At 49.6% G+C, this 25,505-nt stretch overlaps 2 protein-coding genes across 3 annotated transcripts in view; one reads left to right on the top strand and one right to left on the bottom strand.

The window, feature by feature from the left end:
• Wipi1 (WD repeat domain, phosphoinositide interacting 1) overlaps positions 1-9,566 on the top strand; it is a 37,566-nt gene extending 28,000 nt beyond the window's left edge. The window contains exons 9-13 of the mRNA XM_055592297.1: positions 2,693-2,857; positions 4,127-4,234; positions 4,865-4,983; positions 5,746-5,846; positions 9,009-9,566. Of these exons, the coding sequence (XP_055448272.1) occupies positions 2,693-2,857; positions 4,127-4,234; positions 4,865-4,983; positions 5,746-5,846; positions 9,009-9,056 (541 nt within the window). The 3' untranslated portion in view covers positions 9,057-9,566. The remainder of the gene's footprint in view (positions 1-2,692; positions 2,858-4,126; positions 4,235-4,864; positions 4,984-5,745; positions 5,847-9,008) is intronic.
• Positions 9,567-9,624: 58 nt separating this feature from the next.
• The window catches only part of Arsg (arylsulfatase G), a 126,079-nt gene continuing 110,198 nt past the window's right edge, over positions 9,625-25,505 (bottom strand). For both annotated transcript variants that reach the window (XM_055592292.1, XM_055592291.1), the window contains exons 10-12: positions 22,757-22,877; positions 17,249-17,339; positions 9,625-11,090 (exon numbers count right to left, since the gene is read on the bottom strand). In XM_055592292.1, the coding sequence (XP_055448267.1) occupies positions 10,816-11,090; positions 17,249-17,339; positions 22,757-22,877 (487 nt within the window). In that variant the 3' untranslated portion in view covers positions 9,625-10,815. The remainder of the gene's footprint in view (positions 11,091-17,248; positions 17,340-22,756; positions 22,878-25,505) is intronic.

The following is a 25,505-nucleotide window of genomic DNA, read 5'->3' as shown; positions in this document are numbered from 1 at the left end:
TTAAGCTGGCTGTGGGGATTCAGTAAGCTTGTTGCTATAAAGCATTTCGGGTAGCGCCTGGTACCGGCACACCTAAGCTGATGCAGCTGTGCTAAGCGGCGGCATGAGAGCTGTGAGCGCATATTTAGTGCCCATGTTGCCCCCAGCAGTGAATGCCGCGCCGCCGGCAGGTTCCCTCTGCCAGGAAGCCTGGCCTTCTTTGTATTAGTCACTTTCTCATCGCTGTGACCACCGCACCTTCCAGAAAGACCTCAGGGAAGGTTTATTTATTTATTCACTTCGTATCCCAGCTATGGTCCCCTCCCTCATCTCCTCCCAGTCCCACCCTCCCTTGTTCTCCCCACCCCATTCCCACGCCCTTCCCCTAGTCCGCTGCTAGGGGTGGTCCTCCTCCCCTACTATCTGACCCTAGCCTATCAGGCCTCATCAGGACTGTCTGGATCCCCTTTCTCTGTGGTTTCTCTGTGAGGTTTGTTTCAGCTCTGGGTTTTGGAGGATCTCAAACCACCATGGTGAGGAAGGCGAGGCAGGTTTTAGAATGGCAGGAGCATGTGGCCGTGGCTCTTCCGGTCTTTGCAGACCAGGGAGTAGGTTGGAGCAGGGACTGACATGACCTTCAAGATCCACTCCCTGGTGATGTGGCCAATTTCCCAGAGCTCCATCCTCACCTCCCAGAGGCTTTGTCACAGACAACAGTGCCACCAACTTCAAAACCGGACAGGACATTTTTTTAAGTGAAACCTAAGATTCTTACCCTGCACACTTTCCTCAGATTTTATGTGTTTTCTAGACTCTACTTAACAGTTTCCAAATCTTCAATGGCTTGTGAAGTCTCTGCCTGTGGTGGCAGCCTGGGCCATAGAGGGCAGGCAGCCCATCTGTAATGAACCTTTTGCCATCAAGGTGCCACAGCTGAGCAGTGCTCCCACGAGCCACCCCTCCCTGTCCCCCCCTCCCCCCCCCCCCCCATTCCTAACCCCCACCTCCTGTCAGTCATCAGCATTAGATATCAATGTTAGTCATCAGAGATAGGAAACTCACTGTCCTCTCCCAGCCCTGTTCTATGTGAGTGGCCAACAGTGGCCAGGGGCAGAACCTTTGATTCTCAGCATCTCTGGGAAGTGTCAGTGTATCTTGGGCAGTGTGGCTTTCGTTTTTTATCTCAGTCCTGTCTCCCTGGCCAATGCCCTCGTCCACGTCTATAGCTTCATTATATTTCTATGTAGCCTTACTCTTCCCAGCTTTCAAGTCCACCGAGCAGGTTATGACTCTCACAGGTGGCATCCCTGGAGAGGCCTCTTCTGGGCAGCTGGGCCGGTGGAAGCGTCCTCCACCACCAGTCGGTCAGTGCTTCCCTGAGGCCTTCAAAAATCTCGCAAGTTTCTGCCTTCCCAAAGGTGAGGGTCTATTCACTCCCCAGGTCTCATGAGCTCACCCACCCACCCCCACTTCCAGGGGAGAATGTTTCAGGGCTGAGGAAACTGCCACACAGCACCAGCCGTATGTATCTTCTTGCTGGGAACTCTTTGAACATGACGCCTCCTTCCCAGACTCCTTCATTTTTCCCCCTTCCCTCCCTTACCTGCAGAATCAGACTCCTCTGCCACAGAGACACCAACCCCCAGAGCCCTCTGCCACAGAGACACCATTATTAAACAAAAACCACACAAGTCATTTGCAGGTCTTCCTGCTTTAGTTCCCCGGAGGAAGTTAAGTGATTGCTCCCACATTCCAAATAAGGAAACAGGAAACAGGACGTTAAGGATCCTTAGCTACCTCCTTCTGCTCTGAGGTCCTCTGTGGTCCTGTCTGGACTGTATACATAGCCTCAGGTTGCTTGGGTTTTTATACATCTGCGCTGCGCCCCAACCTTAAATAGAGCACAGGGCTATGTGTTTAGAAGTGTCCCTTTCAGTCAAGAACACCAAGTCCCAGAGAGGTTAGTCTGAAGACCACACAGCCAGCTGGAGACAGTTGGAGTGGGCCCAGAGCTCCTGAGCTGTATACCCCACCAGGATCGGGTGACACAGACAAGTGACCTTGAAGCAGGTGCTCCCAAAACACACCTGGTGGCACCAGTCCCCACTGTTCTGGCCATGGTAAGGGACACCAAGACAGCAGTGTTGCTCGCTCGTGGACCTCTCTGTCTAACAATGGCCTGAGATGAAGTTAAGTGGGGGGAGGGGCACCCCCCAGATTCGCACGGAGCGCCTGAGCATTGTGAATGCTGGCTCTGGAGCCATAATGAGACACCACCCTAAGTGTCTTGCCTGGAGGCCTGCTTCCTACTCAGTCTGGCTCAGGAAGCCTTCACAGAGATCTGTCTGTTCTTTCTTGAGTCCCATTTGGGCTCGTGAGCTCATTTTACAGGGTCCAGATATCTATTCCATCTGATTCTCTACCCTTGCCCTCTTTTGGCAATCTAAGAATCAGACCGATTCTCAGAAACCGTCTTAATGTAAGAAAGCAGTAGCACAGGAACATCTAAACAGGGCTGTGACAGTTCTGCTGAGGGACACGCAGGCCCTGATGCTCTTTAGTTATTGCTGGAATAATATGTCCCAGTGGCCAGAACACTGCGCTCAGGTACAGCCTCTGCCTGCCGAGGTCAGTGCTGGACTGTGGCAATCGCTGGCAAGGTGCCTGTGCCCACAGCCCAGGCCCACCCTTGCCTCTGAATTGCCTCCCCTAGCCGCCCAGAAGAGCCTTCCACCTGGAGTGGCTACATGGGAAAGATGTTCATGGCAGCTACCAACTACCTCCCCGCCCAGGTGTCGGACATGATGAACCAGGACAGGGCTTTCGCCACAGGACGCCTCAACTTCTCTGGGCAGAAGAACATCTGCACCCTGTCCACGTACGTACAGCGCCACCAAAATCACAGTGTATGTTCCCCAGGGCAGCGTCCCTAACCGCTGAGAAGACAAGTGAAGGGGCTGGAAGGTGGGTCAGTGGCAGGGAACCGGGGTTCAGCTGACACATACACCTGGTGCCTCACAGCTGCTTAGAACTCCAGTTCCTGTTGGGGGGGTGGAGTACAGTCCTGCTGTCCTCTGCTCTCCTCTGCATGGGTTGCATGCACAAGCAGGTACACACACACACACACACACACACACACACAAATAAAAAATAAAGGAAAGAAAAGCAGCCCCCAAAGAAGGACGAGCAGAACCCAGAATCCGTGCGCAGATTTTAATGCGGATTCTCTGGAGGCAGCTGGAAGTTGGCATGTGAATATCGACCTCCGGTCCTAATGACAGGGCCTTACAAACAAGCCCTGTGTATGGAAGATAAAATCGTGGAGTCCCAGCTCCGTAGCCTACGGGGCTAACACATGTCTTATATTAATAAGCTTTAGGGGCATCTGTTAAAGAATAAACAAACAACAAAGAACATGAGCTGGGCATAAGAGACACTCACCTGTAATCCCAGCACTCAGGAGACCTAGCCAGGGGGTTTGCAAGTTCGGTGCCAGCCCAGACATACGTGTCAAGACTCTGCCTTTTGGGGCTAGGGAGATGACTCGGTCAGTATAGAGTGTTTGCCACAGAAGCAAAGACCTGAGTTTGAGCCCTAGACCCCACATAAAAAGCAGGAAGTAGAAGCACGAGTTTGTCACCCCACCTGGAACAGTGGAGGCAGGTGGCTCCCTGGGGCTCTCTGGCCTCACTGGCGAGTTCCAGGCCAGTGAGAAACTCTGACTCAGGTGAAAGGTGAGTAGAACCTGAGAAACTACAACTCAGGTTGGCCTCTGGCCTCCGCAAGCATGCCCACCCGCATACATGTGAACACACGCGTGTTTAGACCTAGCCAGCACCCCTGTTGAAGGCAGAGACGCATAGAATATAGAGACCACGTCCCACACAGGGACAGTCAGCTGGCAGTATCCTTTCACGGGTGCTAATGTCTACATACATTACTCTGCTCCATCCCATACAAAACTCAGAAATAATCCCGCAAGAAGATGATCAGGTCAGAGCGTAAAGGCGTGGCCAGAGGTCCCACCCCTGACCTAAGATCACGGGGCTAAGGGTTTACCAGAGGCCCCAGTGCTGAAGCCAGTTAGGGGGAGTGAAGCTCCGCCAGCAGGCGCCACATCTGCAGCAATCCATCACTTTCCTCCCAGGATCCAGAAACTGCCGCGGCTGCTAGTGGCCTCCTCCGATGGACACCTTTACATCTACAATTTGGACCCTCAGGACGGAGGAGAGTGCGTCTTAATCAAAACACACAGGTGAAGACTCTACCTGCTAAACAGCTATTCGGGAACAGGTGTGCAGCGCTGCCTTTGCTGGGGACGGCCACCCCCTCTGGCGTTCTTGCCGTTCTTGCTCCCTCCTGGCAGTCTCTATGCCATGACCCCTAGCAGGCTTTCTGCTTCAGGTCAGGCTCACTGTCAGGTACCCTCAGCCTGCTCTCCCTTTTGGGACAGTGTCCAGACAGATAACATAATACACTCAGCCTGTCCTCCTAGCACAGCCCTGAGGAACACAGTGGATAGCCAAAAATGTTCACGGAACCAGCTTTAGGAGTTCCTAAAGTTCTGTGCCAAGTGTAGGCTGACTTCCCATCCATGGTGGGCTGGATACTGTGAGCTGCCATGGCACCTCACTAGCATGTCTTGGTGTTCTTATCTGAATGCACCAGAGGGACAGAGGGCCGGGCTTTGCTTAGCCCCGCAGGCGATAGATCATGTTGAAGGTGCATGGCTGACCTACTTGGGTACATGCTGATCTTAGTGTACCGGCCAGTCTGTAATTTACCCTCAAACAGCAGAGGGCAAGCCTCCTCGCCCTTCAATGCGTGAAGTTGTTCTGGCGATGTGCTGATTTCTTTTCTTCCTCTTCTTAATTGCTGCAAGTAGCTTGCTTAGCTCAGGAACAACAGAAGAGAACAAAGAAAATGACCTCAGACCTTCCTTACCTCCTTCTTATGCTGCAACTGTAGCAAGACCCAGCACGTCTGCAGCCTCCACCGTGCCAGGTGAGCAGCCGGGGGCCCTACGGGGCTGCCTTCTGCCTTCTCCCTACAGTGCTATCTCGGGGTGAGCACTCTCCTTGGTTATCTCCTGACTGTGAGACCTAGTCAGTGCCTTCAACCTCAGCACCCTAATACTAGAGGTTTGCCATCCTTTCTTTCTTCCCTCTCTTTCTTTCCTTCCTTCCTTCCTTCCTTCCTTCCTTCCTTCCTTCCTTCCTTCCTTCCCTCCCTCTTTCCTTCCTCTCTCCCTTCCTCACTTTCTCCCTTCCTTTTTCCCTCCCTCCCTCCCTTCCTTCCTTCCTTCCTTCCTTCCTTCCTTCCTTCCTTCCTTCCTTCCTTCGTCTTTCCCTCCCTTTCTCACTCTCTCTCACTCACTTACTCACTCACTCTCACTCTCACTCTCTCTTCTTCTTTAAGATAAGGTCTCACTGTGTAGACCAGTCTGGCCTCGAACTTACAAAGATCCATCTGCCTGTGCCTCCCTGTGCTGAGACTAAAGGCACAAAATAAGCAATTAATAATAAACAACTTCTTGAAGAATTCCAAAGAGCTGGAGTTTCTGATGGGAGGTGGTGAGACCTGTCCCTGTCTCTCGGTGTGTGGGGACTGGATTGTGAGAGGACTTCGCCTCACCTTCAGCCATCCCTCTATTGGGAGTCAGAGATGCGTCCACTCTTGCTTCCATTCCCCCTTTTTCTCAGGTCCTGGCCCTCCAGCACCCATCACGGGGGGTGCCACCTGTTTCATTTCTCACTCTTCCTCCAGGTTACTCTGAGGATGGCGGTGCGCTCCGAGGAGAAGTTATTCCGGAACACGAGTTTGCAACGGGACCAGTGTGTCTTGACGATGAAAATGAGTTTCCCCCTGTGAGCATTCGGAACCCTTAACGGAGTTACTCTGTCTGTGTGGAAGGAAGCTTTGCCTCCCAAAAGAGGCCAAGTCACTGCCCTTCGCTCTAGCTCCTAACCTCTAATCCTCTTTAAAATGCTCAGAGCCCTAGGGCACCCACTTCGCAGTTTCAGAACCTTTAGGCTAGCCAGTTGGTGTGGTGCTTGAAGCCTGACAGCATTACCATAACCAAATACTAACCTGGAGAGTGGGGGTCCCTCAGTCACCAGAGACCTAGATCCTCTGCCTCTCTGCACACTCTGCCTTAGCTGCTTGTGAGTTTCTGCCTGTGTCTGGTTTTCTGAAGTAAGGCTGCCCATTGCCTGTTATGATGAGTTAATGGGGCTAGGTCACGTTTGGGACTCTGAACTGGCTGCAGGAGCTGACCTCACCCTGCCTGCAGCTCTGGCTTGAGCCTCCGCAGCAGCGGCAGGCGCTCACAGGAAACGACAGGAGCAAAGCCGGTGTGGGTGGCATGAGCTCACCTGGCCGCCTCCAGCAAGGCTTCTCAGCATCCTACTTCAGCTTGCTGGCAGTGAGAGAAGCCAGGGATGGCTGAGCACTGGCCTTGGCTTCCGCTGACAGCGGGAGGAAAGATTCTCTCCCCCGGCACGGGGAGCTGTGGGGACCTCCTCAGCCCTCACATCTTGAGTGTAGCACGGGCTGTGCACCCTCCTGTAAGCTTCAGCTAGAAAACCTCCTGGTGCCTAGGGATGTGGCTCAGTGGTAGGCAACCTGCCTAGCACACACCAAGCCCCATGTTCGGTTCTGCAGCGAATTGAGCAAGTGGTGCAATCCTTGAATTCCCATACTTGGGAGGTGGAGACAGGAGGATTCGATAGTTATCTTATCTACGCAGTGAGCTCAAGGCCAGCCTGGGCTACATGAGGCCTTGTCTCAAAAAGAAAAAAAAAAAATCCAAGATAGTCCACTTGAAATCATTTCCTATGTATACAGTGCCATGGCAGGACATGAGGAATAGAAAGGAGTGGTTCTGTGGGCTCTCAAGTGGGTGAGGCCCCTTTTTGTGTGTGAAAAGGAGGCATCTGTGACTTCCATGATGGCTTTGTAGATTGCAGTTTGAAATTTACATTTTTGGACTTTCATAGGCAAGTTGCCAAATACATTGCCAGCAAGTAACAGTTATATATTAATGGTGGAAAGAAGCAGTTCTTTAAAAAACAAACTAATTATGCATTTTAAGACAGCCCTTGGCCTACTGCCTACTGTTGCTGCCTAAGCCAGGAGTGCCTTTGGGCTCTCGTGATGCTGACTAGAACTATAGGGAGTTTTCCATCTTCTGAAAGTAGTGGTGATTTAACTCTTTAACTGGCATTACATCTTCCGGGAACCAGAGCACTCTGGGCTGGACAGTGGGTACAAACATGGCCAGAGCATCATATTCTGTGAAGGTTAGATGCACGCTCAGTCCTGCTTTGGCATTTGGGTAAAAATCTGACGCTGCTGTGGGAGACAGACACATGGCGGGCTGAGAGCCTTCACTGTAATCAGAGCAGACCCGGCAACCTCCTGTGTTTACAGAACTAGAGTAATTTGAACATTGGCATGTAGGAGGTTGCTCCTTGCTAGAGAAAACCCATATAAAATAATAACCCCAAGCAAGCCATCTTCCTGGAGGGGAGGAGAATCAGAGACGCTTAATTTAAGAAGCAGTGTTGACAGGTATGGATTAATGATGGTGTATTTGCCTGGCATGTAGGAGTCTCTGAGTTCCATGCTTTGCAAATCTCTCTCCCCACCACCCTTCTCCTTCCCTTCCTTCCTCTTTCCCTTCCTCCCTCCCTCTTCCCCGCCTTTCTCTCTCTCACACACACATCCAAAAATACTAATGTTTAAATGTGTCGTGCCATGAAGCATGCTCACCCAAACACTGCCAGGAAGCCAGGTACACGCCAGTTTTCCCGACTCTCTCTTTAGGAGCAGATTTGTGAAAGCTGACTTAAACTGCATTTAGAACTTGTCTGGGTAGGGATGAGGCTAGCTCAGTAGGCAATGGGCACTGGTTCCCATTCCTAGCCTCCAAAGGGAATTCTCCCTGCCAGTAAGTGTTTGTCACCAAACAAGTTCCTAGGATTGTTAGAGTCCAGCTAGGGTGCGGCAGTCTCTGGGTGGGCGCCCACAGGTGCTAGGTGTCGTGGTGGCCACCAGGCTTAGCCTGCCGCACGGCCTGCAGGTGGCTGGAGGAGACAGTGTCCAGCCTGAGGTCTCGGGTCAGCAGTGCAGGCTTCCCTGTCTCCAGGCACACGGACCAGAGGCGAGAGTAGTGCTGGGTAGCGTTCAGTGCGGCCATCTCAGTTATGTCCCGGTAGCTTAGGTGTGGTCTGGGCTGGCAAGAAAGCCCCTCTCACTGCCGTTGTTCTGAATCGCACGCCTCTTGCCAGTGCCTCCCAGGAAGTGTAACTTCGCTCACAGTTTTCTAAAAAGCCTCTGAGATTACAAAAGGATCTGGGGGGTCTCCACTTAGCTGCCACCCTCCCCTTTTGGAGTCAGCCTTGGGCTTCTGGGCCCTGCTCTAGGCCACGAGTCATCACTAGTTTCCTTTACAAAGTAGACTGCCAGTGCCCTCCCACCACCGCTCTCCTCTCTGGGGCTGACTTCGCCTCAAGACCAGCAAGAAAAGCAAGCTCATCATCCCTGGTCCCCTGGGAAGAGGCTTTGAGGAGGGCCACGCTTCGGCTTCTGTGGCAAGCCAGTCTGCAGTCCGTGTGCTCTGTGACACCAATCTTATGTTGTGGGCAAGAGAACAGCCAGCTCGGACCAAGAACATATACTGACTTTTTGTGTTTTCTTTGCAGTCATTCAGCAGTCAGTGTTTACAAGTAAGATGAGCCTTTCAAGAAAATGCACACACACACACACACACACACACACACACATACAAGCACACGCGTGCACACATGCAGTTTGTAAACAGTATCGTTGGGATCTGTGCCACAGTTGTCCACACCTACATAACATGGGTGGATTTTCCCATGGCCATGAGTGAGAGTCAGTCTGCGGTTACACACATAAGTTTCCTCCCCTGCTGACCCCCCTAGCACAGACCCCAGGGTAACCCAGACTGCCTCCCCGCAGCCTCTCCCGAGAAGAGTAAGGCCATTTTGTTTTGATTTTGGTAGATAATCTTGTGCCGTGGAAGTCAGAAGGGCAAAACGAAGCAGTCCTGACAAGAAGCCCACGTCAGAAGTCAGGACAACCCCTGTCAGGTGGTTTTGGAGAGAACAAGGAAAGTGGAAGAGACGAGTGCAATCAATTGTGTAAGCAGAGAGGGGAGGGAAGCAGGAACCCTGGGTGCCTCGCTGCCTGAGCCATAGACCCTGGTCAAACCCCCACCCAGCCCCTCAGTCTGGGCTGCCAGTGGGCGAGGAGAACATTGGAGTCATGTCGTGCTATTTAAAATACCGTCAAACCACAGTGTAAATGCTAACTAACCATATTGGTACATAACCGGAATTTTATATTAAAAAGGGCGTCCTTGTCAAATGTATGCTGTGTAAAAAAAAAAAAAAATGTACTTAGTGGGAAATCTCTTTAAATTGTGTTTCTTGTACATTACAGACATATACAGAGAGAGACTATTTTAGCCAGGCAAAGTATTTTTGCAGTGATTGAAATAAATCATTTATTACCTTTGAGTCCCACTCAGGACACTAATTAAATAAAATCATGGTGATGCATTTGTGAGTTGTTTACATTTTTATTTCAACCCTTGGAAGTTTTAGCAGCCAGGAAGAGATCCTAAATCTGTAGTGGAAGTTTTGGTTTCTTTAAAAACTCAGTTATGTTATGTTTAAAAATAAATAAATAAATAAATAAGGACGCTTCGAGGAAAAAGTCCGAGAAAGAAGGCAGCTGCTCCTGTGCTGTTGCTGGTTCATCCTTCTGCTGTGTCTACTGGTGCTGGTTTGCTGGACCACGAGATATCCTGACGGCTGGGGTTAATACTGCCCCCAGAGCCCGACGACCCTGACCAGCCGGAAGTAGCCAAAGAGAACTCCACCCCCTCTCTCCACTAACCTTCTTTCTCTCCTACCCAGTGTTGGGGTGTTGGACACTATTAGCAGGGATAAGGGGTGGAGAAGGGAGGTAGAGACATAAGAAACCCCAAAAAATAGATTTAAAAGGGCACAACATAAATCTTTTTTTAAAGATTTTTTTTTTAAAAAAATCAATGAGTATTTTACCTGCATGTATGTGCCTCACGTGCGTGCCTGGCATCCTCAGAGGCCAGAAGGGAGATTCAGGTCCCCTAGAACCGGAGTTACAGACGGCTTTAGATACCATGTTGGTGTTGGGAACTGAACCCAGGTTCAGTGCTCTTAACTGATGGACCATCACTTCAGCCCCAAATTCTTCAATCTTTAGAATACACCCATTTGACAAGGACTGTGGGATCTAGTCCAAGCCCTGGGAAGGCCTAACTTGGGGTCACTCTATGCCTCTCAAGGCATCGCAAAGGAACCAGGCTCCCAAACTCCCCTCCAGCTCTTCAGAGCGAGATCCTGCATGCTATAAGACCCCTGGTGATTTATATGCATTCTGAAGCTGGCCAAGCTCTGCCTACCAGCCAGCCAGAATGAGTTTGTGCTAGAATGGCCAAGGAAACTGAGGCCATGAGACAGAAACTAAAATATTAAGGATCTGCTTGGTGTCGGGGATGCGAGGGCAGCTTCGTGTGTTGCTTTAGCCTTCAAAATCAACTCGTAATTGAGATTTAAGTCATTGCCAAAGCTCCATAGCAAGGTACCCGTGAGCAATGCTTCTTGACCACATGCAGAGGAGGCAATCTGCTTAGAGAAAACCAAATTCTGCAACTTCCCTTCTTTTAAAAAGTGGATGTCCATGGCCAAACTGAAGTTTGGAAGTGAACCCACCTGCCCCTAATTCCCAGGTAGCCTGTCTCGTGGGGAAAATAAAAATGACCTGTCACGCTGTTTGGCAACGGCAGGCAATTTTGTAGAGGTCACAGCAGGGAGTTGCCGAAGGATCCTGAGCGTAGTCTGCTCGGGAGCTGTTGTCGGCAGCAATGTCTCCCAGGACCTCTGCAAGAAGCTGGGTGACCTCCGGCAGCACCGCCCGGTACTCGGGGCTTCCTCTCTGCAGAGGCACAGCTTCAGCAGCATCGTCCTCTAGGTTGAAAATGAGAGGGAAAGCGTGGTGCTGTTCAGGACCCGTGCTCCCATCACAAGCTTTGGCTCCACCTACAGGACGGATGACCAAAAAGGTTAAAGTCAACCTTCACCCTGGGCTGCAAAGGAGGACATCCGTGGTTGATTACTCCTTAAAAGCACCAACCCTAGAAACTCAAGTAATTGCTCTCCCTGCCAAATAAAAGACCTTGAGATTCAAGTCTGTCTTTCCGGGGGAATTAGGTCTACCCCCTAGACTAGCCTTCAGAAGATTTATTTATTTATTTTATGTAGATGAGTACTCTATCTGCATGTATACCTGCATGCCACAAGAGGGCACCACATTACATTATTGATAGTTGTGAGCACCATGTGGTTTCAGGAAATTGAACTCAGGACCTCTGGAGTGCTCTTAACCTCACAGGCATCTCTCCAGCACCCCCTGGGCTTGCCTTCAGAACCAGTGGACATCTGTCCAAATACCTTTCATCTCTAGCCTTTGAGAGTAAATCTCACGGGCTATTTTGGTTTGGGGGGTTTTGTTCGTTTGTTTGTTTAGTTTTGTAATGGGGCGGGAGAATGGCATACACATGGAGGTCAGGAGACAACCTTGTGGAATCCTTTCCTTCCACTATGATCAAAGCCTCCATCAGGATTTTCCTCTTATGGCAGACACTGGGGTTCAGCAGAGACTGGGAATTACCACCTTTGTCTAGAGTTCACAAAATTTTGACTCTTTATCACCAGCAAGGAGCACTAGAAGTGACACAAGGCTTTAATCTCATCATTTGGGAGGCAGAGGCAGGCAGATCTCTGTGACTTCAAATCCAGAAGTAGAGACAGGAAGATGAGCAGTTCAAGACCAGCCGTGGCTACAAAGTGAATGGAGGCCAGCCTGAGCTACATGAGACCTCATCTTAAAAACAATTTAGAAAACAGTAACAACAGGCACAGGATGGGTGGATGTAAAAATTGCTACATGAAACAAAAAACAGAGTCTGACATCCAGAACCCACATAAAGAATGCTACAAAGTTGTCCACTGGGCTCTATATGTATACCATGATACACATAGACCTGCAAATATACATCACACACAGTCATAATAAACCTCTCTTAAGGAAAGAGAATGGTGGTGTGCTTTGAACTACCCTCTTCTAGCTGGCAAAATGAGATCTAGGCAACACATTTTAGCAAATCACTAAAAGCACTATAGTGGAATAAGCAAGACAGGGAAAGATTGGAAGGGACTCGACCCTGCAAAGAAGAAAGCCACTGGGTTGGACCTGGTCCAAGGTCTCCCCCTGGAGATGCCACACAAGCAGTGTGGAGCAGGCAGAATCCCTGAGGAAAGCTGTGGTGGCTTAAGGTGTCAGAGTTTGAGATCACCATGAATGATGAAAACCGACAGGTGAAATCCTAAGAGGAAGAGAGCCATGGAGTACAAGCCTCAGTCTTTAATATGAACTCCTGAAAATCCTTGGCTGACCCCTGAAAAGAATGTCTGTGAGAGAGACAGAGAGAGAGAGAGAGAGGAGAGAGAGCAAAAAAACAAGAGAGTAAGAGAGCAAGAGAGAGAGAAAGCAAGAGAGCAAAGAGAGAGAGAGCAAGAGAGAACAAGAGTGAGAGAGGGTGAGCGAATGAGAGAGAGTGAAAGGGAGAGAGAGAGAGAGAGAGAGCCCTTTAGCAGCTGGAAGACCAAAATAGAAGGCACTTCTGTGGCTGCCTGCCACAGAAGAAAATGTTTGCAGTCTGAGTACTGTTAAATGAGAGAAATGAGCCAGGCATAGCGGTGCAAGTGTACAACCCCAACACTCAGAGATCAAGAGGTCCAGGCCAATTTGGCCTAAGCAGTTCAAGACAACCCTGGACTACAAAGCAAGACCCTCTTTCAAGACAGAGAGAGAGGAAAAAAAAAAAAAACCTTAGATATGAAAAGACAAAACAAAATAAAAAATCCTCCTCTTATTTGTTGACATCCCTGCAAAGTTCAGGTGAGGAAGAGCAATCAAAGCCTAGGAGTTAGTGACTTTTCTAAACTAAAGAAAAAAAAAAAACGTAAAAGGCAAAAAAAAAATCCTAAGGGTATAGAATAAGCCCTGCCCAAGTTCAAGGGAACACACTGTAACTGACTTCCCATGAGCGTCAGAAGCCAGTCCAGCGTTCTCCAACCAGGCCAGGGCACAGTCTTTAAATGGCTGCACAGGAGGTTGCTGGCTGCAGCTACAGCACAAGAGCAGCGTGGAAGCCACCAGGCCATGCAATAGCAGGAGGAAAACTCAACCTACTGAGAAACGAGCAGTTCCCGTTAGCTCTGAGAAGTATACAAACGGGGGGCAAACCCCTGCCCGATGTTGAAGAGGTGGTGAGCGGAGGGAGCTGTGCTCTACCACAGCAGAGACCCTCTGCTGGAACGGTACGGGGTGGGAGCAAGGGCTCCTTGCTGGAGCTGCGAGAGAAAAGGCCCAGCGAGTCGGTACCCATGCTTGGCAGATGTTGTTGCTCTCCCCCCCCCCCCCCCCCCCCCCGCCACTGGGGCTGTGGACGAGCCCCACCGAAAGCACCATACCAGGAAGCTGTGTCTTTAAGCGTACGCCTCCTTTTTGTGTGTGAATTTTAGCTCCAGGCAGGTCTCATAGTAAATGCTATAGTAAAATCCCACTGTTCAGGAGCAGGAGAGGAAAACTAACATTTTAAAATACAACAGTCGGGGACACTAGAGAGATGGCTCAGTGGTTGAGAGCCCATCCTGCTCTTACAGAAGACTAAAGTTCAGTTCCCAGCACCCATTAACTCCCAGCACCTTCACTGTCGGCTTATAACCGCCTGTAACTCCAGCTCCACAGAGATATGATACCTCTGGCTTCCACGGGTACCTGCTTGCTCTCTCTCTAAAATAATAAAAAATAAACATTTAACCAAATGCAACAGTGGCAGCTAGAGAGATGGCTCAGAATTAAGCTGGACTCTTACCAAAAATCACATACAAAGGTTAACCTTAAATGGCTCCAACATCTAAATGTAAGACCCCAAACAATACAAACCTTTCGAAGAAAACACAGGGCGAACACTGGCAATAACAAAGAGTTTCACAGGTAAATTCAATCCATCAAGAAAAGAGCAGCACCAATCTCAGAAAGCCCTTTTAAGAAAACAGAGACTTCTCCCGAACTTGTTTCATACGACCAGAAAAATTCTTATGACAAAACTTGACACACGCTTTCCAAGAAAGGAAATTATAAGCAAAATCCTAGCAAAGCAAACCCAGTAATCTATGTGTGTATTAGATGTGAACATATATGCTTACATATACACAGTACCATGACTAAGTGGGTTTATTTAGGAATATAGAGCTGGCATAGCTGGAAACCAGCCAATATTAATTGTATTCACTAGCTTTTTTGCTGCTGTGACAAGGTTGAGATAAACAACTTAATGAGGAAAGATTTATACTGGCTCATGTTTTCAGAGGTTTTGGTCCACAGTCAGCTGGCTTCCTGGCTCTTGGATTGTGTGAGGCCAAAGCATCAAAGGCAAGCTGCTTACCTAATCACTATGGACAAGAAAGGCAAGACACACCCTTTTAAAGGCACAGCCACAATGACCTTCTTCCAAACTGGTCCTGCGTCCTAAGAGCCTATTGTGCAGGGAACTCATCAATGAGTTAATGCCCAGGAGAAGTGAGCATTGTCATGATCTAAGCATCTTCCAAAAGTCCCACCTCAAACACCGCCTACCCCGAGGTCAAGCATCCAACACGTGAGCTTTCTGGGAGCTACACTTCGTATCCATGACACCAACTCACCGCGTTACGGAGTGTGTGCCCAGGTGCGCACACTGAAGGGTACATCTGTCGCCACGTATAAAATCTGCCCTATTTTATATCCTCATGCATTTGTGTGTGTGTGCATGTGAGTGCGCGCCTGCTGTGTGTATCAACATGCGTGGGGTGGTGAGGGGGTAAACATGTGCCGCAGGACACATGTGGAGGTCGGAGGACGACTTGTGGGAGTTGGTTCTCTCCTTCCGTCATGTGGGCCTCATGGATTGAACTCAGCTCACCAAACCTGTCAGCAAACAGCTTTACCCAGCATCATCTGGGCTGGCCTTTAATTACTCTAAAAGTGGCAACAGGGTAGCTATCAAGTTGTCTCAGTGGGCACAATGCTTGGCACAAAAGTGTGAGGAGCAGGATTCAGACTGCCAGTGCCCACATAAATAATGGGCAGGTGTGAAAGCCCACCTGTAGTCCCAGCACTCAGGACTCAGGGGACCTCCAGAGCCAGCTGGCCAGGCTAGCACAATCAGTGAGGTCTGGATTCACCTGGGAAACCTTGCCTCACTGTGTAAGATGGAAAGTGGCCAAGGAGGAAGCCTGGCATCAAACCTCAGGCCTCCATTAGTCTATACACACACACACACACACACACACACACACACACACACACTACACCACACACGTACATGCTTTAAAAAAAGAAAGATAATTTTTGTAAAAAGGGGGGGGGTGGGATAGGGAGGGAAAACAATGAAGGCCCCCGGTTCTAGGCCACACCAAAATACTGGTTACATTTCCAGGCCAGTCCAGTTCATGATCAAAGCATCGTCATAGAACATACTGTTCTCCATCCTAATGAAGCAGGTGCCCATGCATCTGCCTTTCCCAAATTCGGTTCTAGGTAATCAGGAAGCAACGTTTTTAAAAAGTGCCAGGAGGACACGGAACATGGCAGCGGCACCTCACGCTGTTTGCTGTTTTCCTCAGATATCCCGAGAGCTCACTGGTCCCCTCCCCTGGCCCTCCTTCTTGGGTTGTAATTTCTGTCCGATTGTGCTCACTTTACACAGCCCTATTACTTCATGGCGAGGTTTACGATCCCAGCGTTGCGGTGCCAAGGGCCTCTGGCAGGGCTCTCCCTGCAGGAAATCAGTTCAGCCTGGAAGGCCCATGCCTCTGAGATAATGTAATGTAAGGACTCTGAGACCACAGCAAAGATCTGAGTGTTTTGTTTGAGGCTTAGGGACCAAAGATTCTTGTAGCATTTCTAAGATCTCTGGAGCTTTGAACTCAAAGGGCTTGCTCTAGTTTTGCAACCACATTTTATGCTCAGGAAATAAATTTTGTGGGTTTTTTAAAAAATTATATAATTCTTTGAAAATCTCCACTGTGAAATAACTAAAGAAAACTGAAATCTCCATCAAGTCCTACCCAGTCACATCTTGCCTCTATTTTTGTTTTGTTTTGTTTTTCATTGATAAGTTTCAAAATGTTAGTGCTTCAACTAAGAGCAAAATACTGGGACACGCATTTCAACATAAGAGTTTAATGTTTTTAATTTCGATTTTATTTGTGTGTGCGTGTGTGTGTGTGTGTGTGTGTGTACCTATGCCTGTCTAAACTCAGGTCGGCAGGCCTGGTGGCAAGTTCCTTTACCCACTGCACTAGTTGGTTTTTCACCAGCTTGACCCTAGAGTCATTTGGAAAGAGAAACGTCAATTAAAAAAAAAAAAAAAAGCCTCCAGAGGATTGACCTGTTGACCTGTTGGCAAGTCTTTGCGGGCATTTTCTTGATTCATATGGACTTGACCATCCCACTGGGGACGGTGCTCCCCAGGGCAGGAGGTCCTGGGTGGCTTAAGGAAGCAAACTAAGCAAGGCACAGAGTTTAAGTCAGCTGGCAACATTCCTCCACGTCCTCAGCCTCAGTTCCTGTCTTGAGTTCCTGTCCCGACTCCCCTCCCTGATGCACTGATGTGGGACGTAAAATCAGCAAACCCTTCTCTTCCGAAGTTGCTTTTGATAGCGGTCTTTATCACAGCGATAGAAAGCAAACTGGAACGCCCACTAGGCCACCTCACCAACCCCAGTATGATGTTTCTATGATATACTCTTGGTTTTTAAGGCCCAGTCGTGGAGCCGACCAAGGATGGCAAGCCAAATCAATGACACTTTTAAAGGTCTCTGAGCTCCTATTTCATCAGCAGCCAAACTGGCATTTAAAGGCTAACCTGGAGCAAAATGTTCTCTGTGTGAAGAGAGGTGAGGAAGAAGAGGCCCAGCCCCAGGGCCTGCTGCAGAACGCCTTTGCGGGGCCCTTCTGTCAAGCCCCAGTTTGGCTGACATAGTCAGGGGTGCACGATGTGAGGCCCTCAAAGAAGAGAGCCACACCCACCCTCCCAGGGAACCCCCGAGGTACACACATGGGCGGTAGGGTGAGAGGCTCCACTTACCAGTGATGTAGAAGGCCTTGTGATGGTCCAGGCGGACAGTCTGCAGAGCTCCATACTCCCCGGCAGCCCCACTGTTGGGATGGAACAGTACCTGAGAAAGAGAGCACGGCCTGAGTATAAGAAAAGCAAGCTAGGCCAGCAAGATGGCGCCGCAGGGAACCGTGTTTGATGTACAAGCCTGACCACCTGAGCGTGATTCCAGGCACAGATGTGGCTGAGCACATCTGTAATCTCAACACTCCCACCACAAGATGGGAGGCAGGGAGACAATCAGTTAGAAGCCCAAGGGCCAGCTATGCGTGAGTATGACACAGCAAAGGAACATGCTATGAATGCAAGAGAGATCCCCCCACCCCAGCAAAGTGGAAGGTCAGAACCGACTCTCAAAAGTTGTCCTCTGGTGTCCTTGACCTCTCTGGTTCCTTCAATCCATCCTCCCTCAAAACCAACTAACCTGAGCCGACAGAGACTCAACCACCAACCAAAGAGCATGCGTGGGACAGACCTAGGCCCCCATACGCATATGTAACACAAGTGCAGCTTGGTCTCCTAGTGGGTTCCCTAAGAGCAGGAGCAGGGCCTCTCTCTGACTCTGTGTCTGCCTCTGAACCTCTGTCCCCTGACTGGGCTGCCTTGTCTGAACTCAACAGGAAAAGATGTGCCCAGTACTACTACAACTTGATATGACAAGGCGGTTTGATGTCCGTGGAAGGCCTCCCTGTATCGGAGGAGAATGGGAAGGGGAGGAGAGATGGGATGAGAGAGGGAGGGACTGGAGGAAAGGAGAGAGGGGAAGCTGTGATGAGGATATAAAGTAAATAAACAAAATAATCGGAAAATAAAAATAAATAAAACAAAAAAACCCTAGCCTCTGACCTCCATATGCAAATGTGGAACATATACTACATACATATACCACATACATACCTACATACACAGGAGAGGAAATCATGCAAGCCATCATGGTTGCTACCCACAACCCCCTAAATACTCACAGACAAGCACAGGCCTGTAGCTGGTGCTGGCGAACTCCTGGCAGCCACTGTGAAATAGTCCACTGACTAAGTGTTTCAGAGGAATGGGCTACAACTCTGTGCAGCTGCCTTACCTCAGTGGGTAAGGCAGACTCATGGGCCCAGTGCCTGCTTGCTCAGCTGCAGAGCTCTAAGCATCCAGGGCTGGTGCTTTTTAACTTCACAATTAAGTTAAAATTAATTTAAAATGCCATCACAGCCACAGCAGCTTCTCAACCAACTCCAGGGGCCCTTCTCTCGGCGGGAGTTTCTTGCAGCTGTCCACACCACGCACCCAGGAGTCCTGCCTGCATCATCCCCTCAAGTGCACAAAGCCACCTGCAGACCAAGAGGGCTTCCATCCATCCTGGGGATTGTAATGCAGCCCACCTGAAGGTCATGAAAACTGACTCCTTCAGCCTCTGGTTGACTCTCTAATTCTCTTCAGCAAGAATGGTGTAAGAAATGTGAGCTTTCTCCAGTACAAGGCACAGTTTCTCCTCTCGACCTTTTATTGCAGTACTGGGGCTCAAACTCAGGCTCACACACAGGCTAGGCACACACTCTACCCCTGAGGAACGGCCCCAATCCAAACCTAGCCTGAACAGACACCTCTGACTCAGTCCTACTGTACTGCTGAGGAAATCTTTCCTGATTCAGTCAGACATGGAAGAATTGCCCTAAGGAGCGGAAACACCTAATTCAGAGGTCCCAAGGGAAGGAGCTGGTAGGAAATAAAAGGCCAGCATCCTTGGTAGGTTGGTGGGTTTGGGCTGGAGGCATGAGGCTGCCCTGCTATGAATCATGTCCGTATATATTGCTGGGAAGTCACTTACATGATTCAAAGTTTCCGTGGGGCTTGGGGAAAAAATAATGAGAAACATCTGTTGGAGAGGAAAACAGCTGCCCCCCACCCCCAGTGTCAGCACCCTGAGAGGATGCCGCTCTGGGAAGGGCTCCCCAACACCTGCTGTTTCCCTGCCCCTCGTCAACCCTCCAAACACCCCCAGCAAGCTTCCTCCAAACAAGAAAGGAAGTCATTACTGGAAACCTCACTTCTTCCATCCCAGAAGCCACGCCTGTCACAGCAGGACACTGCTTTGTTTTCTTGAGAAAGGCAAAGGGGGCGAGGGGAGGTGGGGGGACACACGGACCATCCTTGTCTCCCACGTGGGATTACGTTCAGACCTCCCCAGAAGACACAGCCAAGGCTGGTGTCTTCAAACCATGGATAGGAGTTGGGGCTCAGTAACAGAACCCCCTTAAGAAGAATCTGGCACATCTGAGAGGTATAAGTGGCACTAGCAGAAATTTCCAGAACCTAAGAAGCAAAACTGGGGTGGCCCGTGCTTAGAGATGGGGGTGGGTTTTGAGACACTCATACAAGCCACCCCGCTCCGAGCAGACCGATGGATGACAGCTTTCTTGTTTACATCAACATAGGAAAAAGACTGGTAAGCTGGCACGCAATCATGGCTGAAGATGCTTCCTCTCCAGATGTCTGCTCCACAGTTCAAAGCCGGCTGACTTTATCCTCTACAGACTTGCACAGACTTCTTGCTTCCCTTTCTTTCCTCTATGCTACCCTGCTTTGCTACGCATTTGTTGTTTTGTTACGCTTGGGGGGTTCGTCCTGCACAGGATTATCCCCAAGGGTACTCTCCTGCACCCCAACAGGTATGAGTCCTGCACAGCTTCAAGTCTCCAAAAGCAGGGGCCGGGGAGGGAGTGTCAATCGTTTGGTGATAATCTTCACCACTAGGGGCCTCCCTAAGAGAAGTGATGGGTGTTCAAGTTCCCTGGAGTGCCCAACTGGTTATGGGCCACAGCCACCCCATACTGGAAGGCACTATGCAGATGCAGACGGACTGAGGAAACTGTCCCTTCACTGCCAATATCTCAACCTGCTCACGAAACACATGACTTAATCACTCATGGTGTCACCACCTTCAGCTTCCATCTTGGGAGTCAGGAGAACAGAAAGCAGGTCACTAGGTTCTGGGAAGCGGACCCCTCCCCTCTCAGGCTCTCAGCCCTCTCTTCGTGGTTGCTCTCAGCGCCTATTCATACACCCGTCAGTGTCAGATGCAAGAGGGGAAATATGCAGAGCATGCGGCCAGATGTCAGACGCTGTGGGTTTGGAGCATCACAGACACAACCTTCCAAGAGGGAATGAAGTAGGTCACGAGATCAGGGACATGTGGCCACTGTTTCCCTTATGCCTTTCAGCCCCTGGCACTGGGAGGTGGGTCTAAGCTGGTTCTCTCTTCAGCTCTGGGCTATCCTCGCAACACAGAAATACCAACTGCTGACAGGCGTTTTGAGTTGACAGCCTAGGAAGCTCCTTGGGCTTCTAGAAACTGGGATGGTTTTAAACCAGCCCTTCGAAGTGAGGACACAAATTGCATTTATTAAGAGGTCCATGAGTTGGAGAGATGGTTAGGAGCAATTCCTGCTGTTGCACAGTCCTGGGTTTGGTTCCCTCACAACTGTCTGTAACTCCACTTGCAGGAGATCTGATGCCTTCTGTTGATGACTCTGGACAATATATAAGAGCACACAAACACACACACTCAGGCGCACATGATAGACACAAACTATTTAAAGAGGTACGCACATAATATATACACAGGTGGATGGATGTGTGGATATATACAAAATCATTTGTTTTGATCTTCGGGCTTCCTCTAAACTATCACAAATCCAAGACAGTTTAGTCTCTTCATTACAACAGTTTAGGCTGACCAGAAAAGAACAAACCCAAATCCGTGGCCATCAACTCGCCCTGTCCTTAAATTCCAGAGCAATCTTCCTACCTGCACACTAGGAGAAGCTGGTGCTCTGGGAGAGCGGGCACAGAACCCACCTGCTGCTACCTTAAAGATATCATCAGAAGGGCCCAGTAGGCAGTAAGCTGGCTGCCTCTTGCTAGATCACAGAGCGTGGTAAGAAAGTAAACAAGCCCCCACTTGTACCGATACAATGTAAGTGTTCCCCCTCCCCCTTCCCCCCAGTGCTGTCACGACTTGAATCTGTTTCTCCCCCCTGGTTCCTGGACCTAACCCCAGGGAGTCGGCACAAACTGGATACTAAAGGAAGGCAACGTTCTGTCCAGGAACAGGAGTGAGCACACGAAAGAGCTGGCATGCACAGGAGGCCTGATGGTGTCAAGAAGATCACTTCCCACTTCCCGGTGACCCTAATTACGCTATTAGTAGCCATGGCAATAAAGACTCAGGAGCACCTCTCCATAGAAATCTTGGCTAATATTGCCAGGGTCAGAGCTGCTGACTTCCAACTGAAGGCGGAAGCCATCTTCCTATTTCGTACTGATCAGAAGGGCCAGGCCTGGACAAGCTGCAGCTCTGCAGACACAGATGTTCTGGGGTGACCCACTGTTCTGGTCTGATCTGACAAGCCCTAAGTACTTCATCAGTGCGCGCAGTGGCCCACTCAAGGCCCAGGGAGTGGGCTGACCTAGGAAGGCTTCAGTAATTACCCGCCTCTGTGCCCATGAGCACAACTGGATCACGCCCACGTAACCCCCTCAAAGACATAAATAGACCCTTTGAGAAGTGTAGGTCTCCAACCGGAGCACTACATTTACTAAGGAGTCTCCAAGCTCCTCTATACTCCTTCTCTCTCTGACTTCCTCTTCCTTTTAGGAAAACACATGGACGTGACAGGGAAAGCCCAAGAGGACTGGCATTTCCTGGCTGCTTATTTGCTGCTTCAGAGCACTCTGAGGAGGGCACAGCAACAAGGTGACCCTGGAAAATAGAAGCGGAGAGCCATTGCCAAGGGCTGCTGATTCAACAACAGGCAAACAGCTAAAGTGGCGAATACCTGCAATCCCAGCACTCAAAAGGCTGAGGCTGTTGGAAGTTGGAGGTCAGCCTGGTACAAGAGTGTGTTTCAAAAGTAAACAAGCAAACAACAACAAAAGAACAGGATGCAAAGTGTGTGCTGAGCCCTCCCAGGGCTGGAAGAATGTTGGAAACAAAGGGACCTTATTTTCATTCATTCATTCATTCATTCATTCATTCATTCACTCATTCATTCACTCACCCTGTATGCACTGGATGCATGGCTACAGACGCTGTTAGGTACACAAGAACTAAAACCTGAACCCGACAGATGAGATCCTTGCCCCCAAGAGGGTTTCACTCTGGCTGAGCCTAGAACTGGACAGGTGTCTTGTCCAACAAAAATGTGCTGGATGCCCAAGCTGTCAGAAAATTGAATGCATGCAGAAAAAGGGAAGTTAACGAAGGTTTGCATACCTCTACCGTAAGTCAAAACACTAACTATAAACACAAATCTGGATTAACAGACCGAGTTACTCAACGTGGTTCACCTCTGCAATTCATCACTGGGGTTTTCGCACGAGGTCCGCACCAGCCATTGGCATGCATCGTGTGAGGGTGGTCATACGGATCAGGGAAGCAGGTGTGAGCTGTGAGACACAGCCCAGACACGAGTTTCCTCCACTTACCCTATGCCCTGTCTGTGACCTGCCAAAGAGCACCTCGGAGGCATCCAGTCCATCGAAGTTCCGATTCGGGGGCAGGCTGGCCCCTGCCAGGGCTATCGCTGTGGGAAAGATGTCTAATACGCTGCAGGAAGAACAGGACATGGTTTGCCTCAACTCCCCCAAATCCCTCCCTGGCCCTCCTGCGATCCACACCCCTCAGAACCAGCCCCCAGCAAAAGCAGGCCGCCTCTCCTACAGCCCACCTCGCCTGTCTCTCCTTGGGGTTCTGGCTGAGATCTTCTGCTACAAGAGGCAGGACGGGGCCAGATGTTCAACAGGCTCAAATTCAATTCTACCACCTACGTAACCTCCAGGGCCTCAGTTTCCTAATCTGGAAGGTGTATGGTTTAATAACAACCGCAGCCCCACGGGGTGGACCTGTGGGCAAAACACTCAGGGAAGACACGCCAAAGAAGACTGGCTCTTGCCTTTCTTATAATTACTAACAGGGTCACACCTTTGAACCCAAGATCTAAGAGTTGGCTGCTGTCTTATCAAGAATAGTGCGTGGCAGGATGGCAGGTACATGCAAGAAAACACTCACTTCCTTCTCCTTCGCCCCATTCTCTCTCGAGAGAAAATTTGGTCTTTAGGTGAAGTACGCAAAATTTTGGTTCTGATGTGTGGAACACTACACTTCCATCACTTGACTTTAACTCCTTTTTTTTTTTTAACCAATAAAAAGTAGAGAATGTTTTAGCAAAAAAATTTTTTTTCAGAACATATAAAAATATAAAAAGAAAAACACACAACTAGTCCATCACTTGAGGGTAACTACTGTTAATATTTTTTTAATTCAAATTCTTACTTGTGTGTGGATGTGTGTGTGTGTGTGCACGCTATATACGTGTGTATGTGTGCTTGCCCATATGTACCTGTGTGGAGGCCGGAGGTTAATATGAGATGTCTTCCTCCCTTGCTATACATCTTGTTTTTTGAGACAGGGTCTCTCACTATTTCAGCTTGTCTGACCACTGAGGCTCCAGGTTCTCTTCCCCTCCAGCAATGGGATGATAGCTGTGCCTTAGTGTCCAGCTTATACACAGGTACTGGGCATCCAAGCTCAGGCCTTCATGCTCCTGTAGCAAGAACTTGACCTACACAGACATCTCTGCAGCCCCACCCACTGTTCATATTTTTAATTGGTCTTGTTAGTGTGATTTTATTCATTTCTATTTCGTTTGTTTGTTTCTTAAGACAGTTTCATCTACCCAGACTTGCGTTGAATTCCTTATTCTCTTGCCTCCAAGGGCTAAGATTATAGGCCTGTGCCTTGTGAGGTTTTATTTATTTTGTGTATGAGTGCTTAGACTGCATGTACACCTGCACACCAGAATAGGATGCCAGATCTCATTATAGATGGTTATGAGCCACCATGTGGGTGCTGGGAATTGAACTCAGGACCTTTGGAAGAACAGCCAGTGCTCTTAACCACTGAGCTGTCTCTCCAGCCCATGATGTTTTCTTAGTCACGTGGAACGTCACCACACTTCTTCCTACCTTCCACAAGCCTCTGTGCTCATATCACCAGGTGAGGCTGAGTTGTCAGGAACTGCGGAGGCACAGAGCAGTTCATACCAGAGCCAAAGGAACTGAGAGCCAATGGGACTTGTCAGAGCAGGGGGCTGGGCCAACATGAATTCTGTCACCGGTTAGACCTTCCCAGGAAAGAGGTCCTGGTTCCCAGAGGCTCAAACAGCATCACAATTCAGGATCATGGGTGGGAAAGCCCTCAGGGTAGTGTCTTCCCAACTTCTCCAACCTGAGTTCCAGGGAGCAGCTCTCTGCCCTCCACAGAAGCTGCAGAAAGGACCCAGCACACATGTGGCATGTCTCAATCCCCTCTCCAGGGCTCTGCCTATGACCTCAGGCAGACTTTCTTGTTGACTTCGGGACAAAGTGTTTCTATTTGCCCGTAGCTTTCACAGTTCACAAAACTGGTAGCTTATCTCTCGAGATAGGCACTCCAGGAGCTGGCAGCCCACACTGGTGCGCAGTCAAGGCATGCAGAGTCAGCACTCCACAGAGAACAGAACAGTCTGGAGACCTGTCCAGAGTCCAAGGTCCCTGCCACAAACCAGGAAACACAGAGGTCTCTCTCTCTCTCTCCCCTAAGAGGGATCATATGAAATCCATAAGCAAGAAAAACAATAGATATTTTTAATGTCTATTTTTAATTTGATATTAAATACAGTTTTAATTTGTATGTGTGAGCACATGTGCACACCTGTGTGACTGTGTCTACACAGCTGAATGCACATACAGAAGCTGAAAGAAAGAGCTGGGTGTCCTCCCCTATCATTCTCTGCCTATCCCTTTGAGGCAGCGTCTCTCCCTGAACCTGGAGCTTGCGTTTTCTCTGCTAGTCTGGAAGCCACGCAAGCCCTAGAGATTCTCCCCATTCTGCCTCACCCTGCCCGCCTTGGAGCTGGGGATACAAGCATTCATAGGACATCCAGCTTGTTGTGTGTGTGCTGGGATCTAAAAACTCAGTCTTCTTGACAAATCTGAAATGGATTGGCTTGGGGAGATGGCTCAGTCATTAAAGCGTTTGCCTTGCAAATACAAGTGTTTTGTTCCCATCTAGGCAGTACTCCCAGCACAGAGGAGGTAGGAAGTGGGTAGATCCCTGGCTCTCACTGGCCAGTCAGCCTAGCCTAGCTACACACACACACACACACACACACACACACACACACACACACACACA

This window comes from Psammomys obesus, unplaced genomic scaffold, assembly GCF_907164565.1.
Source record: "Psammomys obesus unplaced genomic scaffold, mPsaObe1.curated_primary_1811, whole genome shotgun sequence".
Taxonomy (NCBI): Eukaryota; Metazoa; Chordata; class Mammalia; order Rodentia; family Muridae; genus Psammomys; species Psammomys obesus.
Note: the sequence above shows the minus strand (reverse complement) of the source record. Positions and strands in the feature narration are given on the sequence as shown.